The following is a 12,440-nucleotide window of genomic DNA, read 5'->3' as shown; positions in this document are numbered from 1 at the left end:
GTGTCCTTTTTGGGGCCTGAAGCAAAGCCCGGTGAAGCTGGCAGGAGTTTTTGCTGTGTACGGGGTTAGACCTCATGCCTCCAGTGAGGACTGGGCTATTGAGGAGACCCTTGCAGTATCCCAAGTCAATGAGTTATTAACAGGCTGATGACATGAATGTTCACAGCTTTAAATCACTTCTTCTTTGAGAACATTTAAATAACTGCATTTTTGTTGAAGGAATTATTGACTTTAAAACAAAAAGCCTGCCGGAAACCCTTATGTTGTTAATCGCAAAAGATGGGTCTGCTGTGGTTTTCCATGCTGATGATCGTATATGGAATTCTAGGTGACCAGCAGATCTGATTTTATAATCATGTGTGAGGAGTTTAGACTGAGTATTACTTGTAATTCTGTCATTTATCTGTACTGTTTCTTTATTAGTGTCTTCAGTGTTCTTGGTCTGTCCTCAATCTTTCACGTTTTGTACTGATGCTTCATTACAGTATTTTTCCAAATTTTTGAAGTAAAAGTCTTTCAAGATGAACAACAATCCTTCTTTGGGAACTGACTGAAAGCCAAGTTATGTTTATTCATATAGCTATTGCCTTACACATCCCCTCTTCAGAAATCACTGTTCTATTGTATGTTATTGCTTTCTCATCCCTACGTGCCTTGATGAGTAGTAAAATACAGTGTTGACATTTAAAGTATCATCACTGGCATGGTTGATGGGTGAGTGAGTGCCTGACTGAGAGAGTTTTCTCCTCAGAGGTGATATTTTTTCGGGCTCTCTGCAAATTCAGGCTCTAGTGATGGGGGTTTTTTGTATTGGTTACACCTGACGCACATTTTTGAGCTTTGCTTTGCAAACGTAGATGGGGCTGCTCTTTTCCTTCTAGTCACTATTGTCCATGCCCGTCCCGTGTCTTGTCGTTCAGCCGCCTCAAAAGGTTTGTGCAGCACTTTGTAAATAACATTTAAGTACATCACAGGAGTTAAATATGAAAAAATGTCAGTCGGGGCTTGCACGGCCTTTACAGGCCAGTCGCAGACTGTCACCTAGGGTGTATTATCAGCTTGGATAAGTTTCCCATATTTTAGGTTCACAGTTTGTCACTACATTGTTATTTTCATTGCTATGTCTTTGATCTCAGAAAAAGCTCTGCACTCGTCGAGGAGTCTGTTGACACAGTCCCCTTTGCCCACGTGGGCCTTTGAGCTCATTACGGGGTGAAGGAAGGATCATGAAAGCAGAGCTTCAGAAAACATTGTAGTTGCCAAATAACATAGCATTTATAAAGCTCTTCTGTGTCTTACTGTGGGCCTCTGCTTCATATCTGAGCTTTCAAAGATGACTGTCCACACCATTCTTTCATTGATGTAGCTGTGACAATACAAAAATATTAGCAGTACTTGACGCCGTGTCAGCGTAGAGGAATCCATGCCACGTCGGAACTGCAATACAAGCAGAAAGTAGATAGACCCTTTTCTCTGAGGTTACTGTCTGAAGGTCTAGGCTACAGAAGGCAAGTGGATACAGAGAGATGGGGAAGCGGAAAGAAATGAAATTATGAGCGCTTATTGCCTACCATTGCTGCTGACAGCTTTAGGTAGGATTCCCTTCTGAAATCTGCTGTAGTTCTTCCAGCTTGGTCAGCAATCCCTGGTTGGTTCCGAAGTCTCTTTGCTGGCAGCCGAGGTGCCAGAGGACCCTGCCCTGTTCTTCAGATGTTTTTGTCTGGTGCTAGTGTCAGGGAGGCCCAGCTGTGTGGTGCTAGGCTGTATACACACATCAGCACAAGACAGTCGCTGCCTGAAAGCACAAGTCTAGTAAAGTATAATGAAGACCACTGAATGCACGTGTTTTGAAGTTGCGTAGCGGCTGTTCACATGAAAGCTGGTAGTAAAATATGCACTGCATCAGTGCTGTCCCAAACCACCAGCAGTCTGTTAAGTTTAACACACCGTCGCAGTCAGTCCCATTACAGCACGAGAGGGCTGAGATGGTTTTCCCTTCTAGTCCGTGTGGTAAGGGAACTTCTGTTACTCATATTTATCAAGAGATACTTTTACAGTAAAAGTTATGGACAGTTGAAAGCATATCAGGAAGCAATACCTTGAGTTTTCATATGGGTTACAAATGGTATTTCCAATTCTGTACACAAATTCAAGTATGTTTATAAAAGAAGTTTTTTGTGGTACAAACGGGTATTTCTGAATCTGTGCCTGTCCCTTTTTCTAAACTGGCATAATTTTATGAGAAGAACTATGTATACATCCTTGACTTGTTATTTGTTAGAAAACTCAAAATCTTAATGGTTGGCATTGGAGAAAAGGGTCAAGATACAGGCAAAGTTCCTCTGTATTAGAGAAGATAAAAAAGGGGAAATATATATGCTTCTGGTTATGCTAATTCATGGCTCCAAGCAGGGTGTGATTGCATTCTGTCTAGTCAGTTCTTTTGTTCGTATTTTAAAGAAGAGATATAGCCAAAGTAAAGGGCATCTGGAGATGGACAAAGGAAATAATTGAGTCACAGAGAGTCTTCTGTTTGAGGAGGGATGGGAAAGATAGGGATTGTTTTAATTTAAAGAAGAGACAAGTAAGAGAGGACGTGACAGTAGTGTACAGAATGATGAATGATACAGAGAAGGTGAATTGGGCGCTCTTGCTTGCCCTTTCATCAGTACAGAAATGGAGGGACATTCAATAAAGCTGAAAGGTGAAAATAATAACACTGTTTAAAGGGAATTTTCAAACAGTTACTACCTTGTTTCCACACACTCATCTTGTTTCTCCATGATGCTAGAACATATATTGAGGGGGATGCCAAAGACCTATAGAAAATGAATTCAGGTTGCCCTCTTGAGATGATGTTGTGGGTGTACTGCAAAGACTACTGACTGAATCAGGTTATATGGCTTGTATGAAGGAGAAGAACTAGTCAGATAGCCTTAATGATTCTTTTTAGCCTTAAAAATAAGTGGAAGTTGCATGAGATACTAATACATGTAATGAGACTATCTATACGTTTGCTAGACAAAGTAAAAAAAGTAAATGTTCAAGGAAGAAATCTATTATTGATGGAAAGCATATTGCTTTGCAGTCCCCCATGTGATTTTTTTTGCATGTCTCCCTGAATATCTGCTTGTGACCCTTTTATAAAAGGCTGATGTTCTGCCACATTGGTTCAGGGCTCTACTGTCAGGACCAAGCAGACTTCAGTCCTTGAGGAGGTTGTAGGAAATACGTTTATTCTTCCTGAACATTCTTTTCTGCTATTCTCTTGCTTTTGGGCATTCCATTTATTATTCATCTTTAATTAATAAGTTTGTATCAAGATTCAGAAGAAAATTTATTTTGATCAGTAGATTCTAGGGAACTTCAATAAATATAATAATTTCGATATGTATCTCTTCCCCCACCCCTTCTTAGTTAACAAGGGGATGGTGAGACATGCAAATGGCTTATAAGTAAGCGTGATCACTTTCTGGCTAGATTATTACAATATCTGTTTAGATCCATTGTTGCTTTCAGACTTGATCCCTGACACTCTTTTTGTAGATTTTATTTTATAATTTCGCAACATACGGTGTTATTTTGTGTAGTAAACCCAAACCCACCTGTGGTGATCATCGCTTCAAAGTCTCGTTCCTGCAGTCATTTTGAGTGCTGTGCCTGCCTCATTTCTAATGTCTGTGTCTAGTCTGTTGTGGTGATGTCTGTGTAGTGATTAAGACCTGGACCACGTCTGCAAGATAGCCTTTCCTTTCCTGCCTCAGTTTCCCTCACCTTACAATGGATGAAACACCTCACAGATTCTGGATGAAAACCACTCACTATGATATAGGGAAAATTGCATTTTTAGTAGTGTTTCATCATGCCTTGTAATTAGGGCTTTGTTTCTCACTGATCTTAGAGACATTATGAGTGCATTTGCTGACATTCTCAGTATTAAACTTTGTGCAACTATCGAGCGTTTAAAGTATTTACTATTCAACAGGAAGAGATGTATTTTATGAGTCATGTAAAGTATATCATATGTAGAAGTTTGTAGGAGGAGATACATATTTGTGTGTTTGTGTGTGTACATATGTGCTATGTATATAAACTGTACAGTTAAGAATGTATTTGCCTGCCCCTGCAGTCCAGCTGCCTCTGAAACAGTTATGGACTTTATCTTGGCAGCCCTGAAATACGAAGCTACAACATGGTGAAGAACAGTTTAGCTATGTGAAATCACAGAGAAAATTTAGTTCTAAATGTAATTACCTAGTCAGAGGTATGCAAATTCTGTGTCTGAACTTAAGTGAAAAGCAGCAGTCTAAATTTTTGGCATTTGTCAAAAGCCCTCCAAAAACCATCTAGGCTGCAGGCTAAGCTGCCTTTCATAAATCTCAGCTGAAGACTTGCTGCTGACTTTTTAAGACTAAATTATTTCTGTTGTTCTCAAGTAATTACATTTTTGTTGTTATCTGTAGAAAGAGCCCCACTGGTTTGACCATGTAAGTATATGGGGGTGGGGGAAGGAGGATTTGTGTTAGTTAAGTGGAGATGATAAAGCTGAAAACATAGCAGCAGGACATAAATCAGATTTTTTTTTCTTTTTCTAGTTGGCTCGTCACAATAAAACATTGCAACAGATGCTGAAGCCAGGGTCAGATCCAGATGAAGGAGATGAAGCCTTGAGGTATTACGCCAATCATACGGCACAGATAGAGGTAAAGAATTGCTCACTAGAAGATTGAATATGAGACAAGTTTGCATCTTGTGCATGGTATATTGCCTCCTTTTAAGCTTCTGAACAGCAAAGCTTATTCAAATGGTGTAGATTATTTATGAGAAGGAGAAGGTTGAATAATATGCTTTTGGCTATGGGAAAAAAAGGAATGCACCTGTATTAAAAGTGGCTCCAAATAATCATTTTACAGTAGCTTTCCTGTGTGTTACCAAACATGTTTTGTTAGGGAAATAATGACTGTGGATAGTAGCTGTGTCATGAAGTCAAGAATAATCTTGTATGGTACATCACTCAAATAAATAATCATGAGTTTCAAAGCCACTGATGCTAACTGATCAAATTAAAAGTTTGGCTGGAGTACAAAGAGGTTTTGAAGTGGTGTAGACATTCAGTATGGCTTTTGTTCAAAAGACCAAGGCTTGGCTTGGTTCATCAGTTCTGTTCTCTATTTTAAACTTTACCCCTGCCATGGATTGGATTTAGATCAAGATCCACAGAGGTATTTAGGTTATTAACTCTTTTATCAGATCCTGTGCTCTTACAGATTTCGTGGGATTATAGGCATCAAGATAGGAGTTAGGCACTGTAGTATCTCTAGTCGTTAGTGACTTCATAAGGATGAGAATTTCTGTGGTGCAAAGATGGCTGCTGCAAGAGACTGCAGGAAGAAGAGGCATCTGGCTCTCTCTTGGAAATGCTGTGTCAAGTCCAAAATTGTCCAAGTAGGAAAACTGCACAGTATGGTTGCACACAGGCTCAGCCTGAACCTGAACCAGTAGTTTCACCTTCAGTGGGCTCCCAGGCTCCATCAACATTGGACCTGAGCTTGTGTGTGTAGGGAGCCGTCTAGTGCAAGCTCCTCAGGTCCATATTGTCGTGGCTGCCATCAAGACAGGCCATGGCTAGGTCCTTCTCTGCTTCCCACCATCCTTTTTGCTTGATACTGGTCACATTATCCCACCACAGGACGGATGGAAGCTCCATGGCTGTGGTTGTCCAGAAGGCAGCTCAGTGTTCCACTTAACATATTTTAATACTTTGGGTGCTCCTGAGGTATCTCTTAGCAATTATAAGCCGAGTTGCCTGGGTAGGTTGTAAATTTAGGCGTGAAACAAGCACTGTGATCTGCTTTTGTGAGGCCAATAGTTTCTTCCTGGTGTCGTTTCTGAAATCTCCTAAAACCTCATGGCTGCAAAGCCTGTTCCTCAAGCAGATATGGAGGCCTTTGTTCTCAGGGAGGCTTTTTAAATGTCATTCTGCAAAGCAGCACATACAGCCTACCTCTTCATTTGAGTCCTTGACGGAATTGAAGATGTGCCGTCAGCTTCCTTTACTCGCCCTACCAGGTTAGCTGCTAGTCACGTAGTCCCGTTGCACAACTGCTGGCCTGAGACAGAACTATTCACTTAGGACACTTCAAAATAGTCTATTCAAATTTCACATAGTGCACATGCCCATGGGCAGACAATTATCCTTCGTCTCTAACACAAATGTGCTTGAATATGTTACTCTTAGAAATGGCTCAAAATGGGTGGTTTTAAAGTATGTTCACATAATAAATATGAATTAACAGAGAGAAAGGAGGGTTCTTGAATGCAGGACTGTCACTGGAAAAATGAAGCTCAACCCAGCATTGCTGCTACATCAAATGGATGTTCGCTGGTCTTTCACTAAAAGCAGTCCTGGACCTGTTTGGCATTTCAGATACAGCACCTCTATATCAGGGTATCTCATTTGTTTGATTTGAAAGTCAAATTGTGGGTTCTTTTTCACTGGTGGCTGTACAGAGACGTCGATCTAAGAGTCAAGATGAGTTTTCTAACCATTCCTCTATTATTAGTAATGTAGAGTCCATGAGTAGAGTGGAGAAGCAATTTTGATGACAGTGTAGGGAGATGGAATAAAATCTAGCTCACTCGATGGTAACTCGGTAGGCCCTGAAATACAAACAACGCAAAACCTTGGGTTTTGCCAAGTAAGCAGGTAAAGGCTGACAAGATATGGGTGCTGTCTAAGGAACAAGGTGCTATTTTTGCATGTTCACCTTCACAACTTATCTCATCATAGAAATAAAGTCAAGGTGAGAAAAGAATTTTGTAATCCGAGCAGAAAGCCCCTGAACTTCTGCACTGTTTACTGGGAGAGATTCCTTTCAATTTATTGCAAAATTGAAGCATTGTGCATCAGAACATTTTTTATATTTGGGGGAATTTTGGGCCTAGGTTTTGCTTGAGACATGTATTTGCCACCTTATTTTTAGGCAGGCTTTTGAGGATAGAAAAGCAGCTTTACTTTGTTTTAGGATAGATTGGTTCAACTTCATTGTAATGTTCAAATAATTTATGCAATAATTTATAAATAAAAGGGGTGCTGTGAACAAGAAAAGATATGGCAAAACGGTTGGAAAGTCACTGATCTGAAAAAAATGTGCATTTTATTTATAGATTGTTCGCCACGATAGAACAATGGAACAAATAGTCTTCCCTGTCCCCAATATTTGTGAATTCCTCACTCGGGAATCCAAAAGTCGGGTGTTCAATACAACAGAGAGAGATGAACAAGGGAGCAAAGTCAATGACTTTTTCCAACAGACAGAGGATCTGTACAACGAGATGAAATGGCAAAAGAAAATTAGGAGTAAGTATTGCAACTTCAAAAAATAGCTTAATTATGCTAAAACCCTGCTTTTTAAGCCTTCAATTTTCTTCATTTTAATAATACACTTTTCTCTGTTCACTCTGATACTGCAACGGACAAAACTGTTTGGGGCTTGAGAGTGTCGGTCAGCAGAGTGTAGGGCAGCCGAGACACTTGCATGCCACCATAAAAGAGACATACTGTAGAGCAGTTAGTAATGTCAGTAATGTGTTCAAGATGATGTTTGGACTCCAAAAGTTAAATTGAGGGATGGATGAACTGGGTGTAGTTCCACTAAACTCAATAGAGTTGCACCTAATTAAGCCAAGGCCCCTAATATTTAACAAAACCATATGTAGTTGCATATTTGAGGTTTTCAGATTCCTAAAAGACCATTAAAAAACTTGTAAATGTCAGTCACTTAAAAACATCTCTCACCAGAACCTCAGCTGCTTTAAATCTGCCCGACTCCCATGGAGTCAGTTCTTCTCTGCCAGTTCACATCAGCCTTGCTCGACGAGGTTGCAGTATGCCCAGTCTGGAAGCCCATACTGGTATTAGTCCCAGGGTAGTGGGTCGAGGCGTTACGTACCACCTTCAGCTGCTGGCGGCTTGCAGATCTGACAGGCAGGGTCAAGATCATGACAAGGCTGCAAGCTAATGAAGCATCTACAGTATCCTTGAGGGATAAGGAAGAAAGTTACATGTTATATACATATATATATATAAAAATACACAAGAGTGATCACTTCGGTCACTGCTAAAAAGCAGATGCTGCTGGGGTGGCAGACGTCAGCTGTTTAACAGCTCACAGCAGCGTTACGCAATTGATTAGGAAGGAAGTGAAGAATAGGAGCTATGGTCAGAGCAGCGGGGAGTTTGGGTAGTCAAAGCAAGATGGTTTAATGTAGCATCCTTAATGTGATGGTAGCATGAATGTGGGTTGCAGTTTTTAGAAATGTCAATTCCCGAGCTATAATTTTCAGAGGCAGTGGTAAGTTTTCAGTGTGAATCCTATCGGCCCAGGTCCGCCTCCCTTGGTGGCACTGTGAGAACTTGCCTGTACTGACAAACTGACCAGAATTGAAGTTGAAAAATAACTGGTTCCAGAATAACTCCCTATCTGCACAGTCTATTTGGGAATAAAAGTCATTATATTGTAGACAAATTACTCTAGTAACAAAATCATATCTGCGGTTTTTGCTTAAGAACACGAATAAAAGAGCCCAACCCTACTTACATAGACCAGATCTGCCTAATGCTATAAGCAAAAAAAATAGGCTTACTTTTATTCAGAACAGAAATTCCTCAATTCCTTTCATCAGTGGAATGGCCCACAAATTCCCATGTGCTTTTTTTATTTGAAAAGATAATACAGGTTGGGGCTCAGTTCATTGTTTAGGCCAAGTGTCTGTTAGCGTGCAGTCTGTATTGCTTAGATTGACACGTGTCATTTGCAATGGCTCCAAATGCTTAAATCTCAGCAGCCAACAGCATAAGGTTATCACAGTGAAATCTGAATATTTACCTAATCACAATTAAAGTCTATTTAGACTAAAGCCTGAGACAGTCATATGCAGTTGAAGGAGTCTGCTGTTTATAAAAAGTTAGCTGGGTGCAGGCAAGTCACGGATATCCTCTGCATGCTTGCAGGAGGCTCTCAGTACTTTAAAATCTAATTAATAGGAATACATCATCTTCAAATAAACGTCTCTGGCTAGAAATTTTTTCACACCGTTGCACATAGAGTCTTGTTTTAAACGTTCATTTGAACATATTCTAGTGCAGTCATATATATGAAGTCCTTGCCTGGGTCTTAGTACCCTCTGAGCTTGTTCCTAGCCTTTTTGCTGAATCGTGTATGCGACTCTGGACACAAAATCTTAACCCTGTTTTGCCCTTAGTTCCTTTTTAGTCTTTTCTAACTAGGTCTTAAGTTCTTTGGGCTATAGACTATTTCTGTGTATTTGTACAGCACTTCACATATGGAGAGCCTGGTTTCGTTTGAGTCCTTTTAAGCTGGAGTACAGAGCTGTTTATCAGCAGGTGACCTTGGACGTCTGAGGATCATGCAGGAAGCAGTCAGCTTTCATAGAATCAAATTCCAGTCAGACCAAATTTTACCTGCTCCCCAGAGCAGATCAAGATGTATTTAGTTTGACAGAAGTGGGGAAAATACCACCGTTCTGCAAGCTTGCCTATTTCAGTGTTCTTTGAATAACGTCATCAGTGTACTTGGTCCAAATGAGTCATTTGGATGACCCGTTCTGGGCCTTCTGGTTGACTGGGATGCAGAGTGCTGAAGTGTATTTCCTTGCTTGACTTCGTGCACAGAGGCTACAGTTTCAGAGGCAGGTGAGAAGACCCCTTCACAGAATATCCACTCCTACAAGCTTAGCAGAGGCAAAAACCCTGATGTATAATAAACTGTATTGGGATCTTTGGATTAAAGGCTTTGCTTGAAACTATGTTTTATGGAAAACCTGTGTTTAATATTTGCCTATTTTAAAAGGTCTGCAAGATCTTTCTTTTTTTTTTTTTATTTAAAAAAGAAAATATTTTCTGCTGTTTTCTTCATTCATCTGTATTTTTGTTAATTCCCTTGAGACCATTACTGATTGAGTTCCTGCCTGCTTTAATTTCATTAATTGTTGCTCCTCTCCCCTTTCTAGATAATCCACCCCTGTTTTGGTTCTCCAGACACATCTCTCTCTGGGGGAGCATTTCCTTCAACCTTGCTGTATTCATCAATTTAGCAGTTGCTCTCTTCTACCCGTTTGGAGATGATGGAGATGAAGGCAAGTGGAGGTTTTTTTTATTTTTCCTTTTAATTTTAGATACTTTCAGTTCTAAATTAACACAGTTACATAAAACTTGCGCCTTCAGGTATGCTCATATCTGCAGAAGCCATTTAGCGTCTTCTAAGTAGGTACCAGATGTTGTCTGAAATGTCGTAGTTGATATTCTGTGCGTCACATGTCCCATGCAGTGCCAAGTAAAATGGACAGAAAGTAATTGCTGAACTGCAGATCATCTAGATGATCTGAGCTAATTCTTTTCCTTTCTTTTTTAATATTGCCATATTGCAGTGTATTACTGCACACATTCAGTTACAGCTTCTGAGCTAAAGAGGGATTCCTGGTGGCAGACGGACTGAGATTCCTTAAAACTGACCAATATGAATGACTTGAGTCTTAAAAACATATGGAATAGAATAATTTGAAAACCAGCTTGTTGGGTTTTGACTGTTTTGTTTATAGGGATAAAAGGACATAACTGTTGCAGGGGATAAATGCATTATATAAAAATATGTTTAGAATCTATGATTCTGTCTCTGCTTCGTCACATGTCACAGGAAATCTGGCAAATAATAAATTTCATTAAATAAATGCAGCAGACTAATGGGAGGCCTCTTTGAATCCAAAACAAGCTTAATTGGGATAAAGGAGACTAAATAGTTCAGAATACTGGTAATGGGAGTGGAGCCATTCACCTCTGGGTCTTTGATTCGTGTCCAGTGCAGTCAGTAATGTGACTGAAAGTCACCTCTGTCTGATGGCATGTGAGCTGGGCTGGTGGAAGCAGTCCAGCTTCTAGTAGATACATGTGCTTTTCACAAACACCAGAGTTGGCACCAGCAAACATTCCTGTTGGCTGGCTAAACAGAAAGGCAGCAGATTAAAGTATATTGGCATGGAGACCACGCTGCCCTTTCGCCCTGCGGGGTGGTCTCTGCAGGTCACAGCACGGGCATCTCCGCAGCCTCGCGAAGCAAAGTTTGCAGGGCTGTGCTGTGTAAAAGGGAAGCGGTTGTACGTGGTGCTTTGCTGTTTGTAAACTGAAGAGTCACTCGGCGTGCACCCGCCTTACAGCCCAGGCAGGATAAGAGAAGAAATAAAGAGTTAGAAATAAACCTTTTAAACTACTAAATTTTAGCTAATCTATACTTGTGGAAATCCTCTGGTCTGCACATCAGTAGGTATTAATACTTACTTTGAACTGCAGATTTGTATAGTATTAGTTTAAGTGGCCCCAGTAATCCAGGGACTTCAGTGAGAGGATTCCAGTTCCTATTGCTTGTAAAAGCAAAAGCAGTTCCTGAGCAATAAGCAATAGGTGTGACCAAATGGGATTAGCAGGTCACGCGGCAGCCTCCTTACTTCCAGCCTCCCCCTCCACCAAAACCTGATCTGACAACCACGCCAGACAAATGATTGTCTCCCATTTTTCCCCTTTACCTTTGTGTAAATTCCCCCCATACTCGGATGTCTGAGGTGCCTGGGCTGATCTAATCATCCCAAGAATGATGCCTTTCAGTAGATTTCTGCAGTTCTTACATCATGTGACATAAGCAAAATTGTGCTCCACACGAGGACTCCGTGCCTCCGGCGTGCACGTCTGCACGCGTTACCGGTGTGGGTCCTGCAACGTGAAATAGTTTGACCTGCAGTAGGGAAGAAGGAAAAATAATTTGTTAAAGAAACACTGAGTGCTTTGGCCTCACCTTTCAGATCCACTTGGCAGTTATTTTTTAGGATCCATTAAAAGTTTCCAAATCTTGTTGGCGAAGAAACTTATCTGACAGAGCCACCCTCTGCCAGAACGAGCAGGTTCACCTCCTGCCAAGGATATAAACACTCCTGAACTTTGGAAAAGTTCGGATGCCATCTGAATGCTGAGGCTAGGGCCTCATCTCTTTGTTTGCTGATCCCACTGATGCTGCTCAGCTGTGTATCCGTTGCCAAAGAGATAGCATGATTTCTATTGTGAGTCTAGCTAAATTTTCTACTCCCTTGTCCCCCGTCACTGACCTCTCAGTTCATCTGATAACAATAGAAGTCAGTGTACAAGTGTGACGGTGCCCTGAGATCTGAATGTGCTTTTTATATCGCAGCAACATGGTGTGTTTCCAGGGCTTTAAGCAGAGGAGAGAGGGAAAACAGGGGCATCGCCCAAAACTCGGGGAGAGCCTGGAGCCAGCATCTTGCAGAGCGGCAACGAGACCGACTCTGGCGGCCGCGGCTCGCGCGCCCGCAGGAGCTCGGCAGGACGCGGGACCCTCCGCCTCCCCAGGAGCCAG

At 41.2% G+C, this 12,440-nt stretch overlaps 1 protein-coding gene across 1 annotated transcript in view; it reads left to right on the top strand.

Moving 5' to 3' along the window:
- The window catches only part of LOC104626521 (inositol 1,4,5-trisphosphate receptor type 2-like), a gene marked incomplete at both ends in the record, with an annotated part of 38,081 nt that extends 27,923 nt beyond the window's left edge, over positions 1-10,158 (top strand). Inside the window, 3 exons of the mRNA XM_010294461.1 lie at positions 4,596-4,703; positions 7,168-7,360; positions 10,033-10,158. Coding sequence (XP_010292763.1) covers positions 4,596-4,703; positions 7,168-7,360; positions 10,033-10,158 — 427 coding nt within the window. The remainder of the gene's footprint in view (positions 1-4,595; positions 4,704-7,167; positions 7,361-10,032) is intronic.
- Positions 10,159-12,440: the final 2,282 nt, after the last annotated feature.

This window comes from Phaethon lepturus, unplaced genomic scaffold (assembly GCF_000687285.1).
Source record: "Phaethon lepturus isolate BGI_N335 unplaced genomic scaffold, ASM68728v1 scaffold16889, whole genome shotgun sequence".
Classification (NCBI taxonomy): domain Eukaryota; kingdom Metazoa; phylum Chordata; class Aves; order Phaethontiformes; family Phaethontidae; genus Phaethon; species Phaethon lepturus.
The sequence above is the reverse complement of the archived record's forward strand: the minus strand, read 5'-3'. Positions and strand labels throughout refer to the sequence as shown.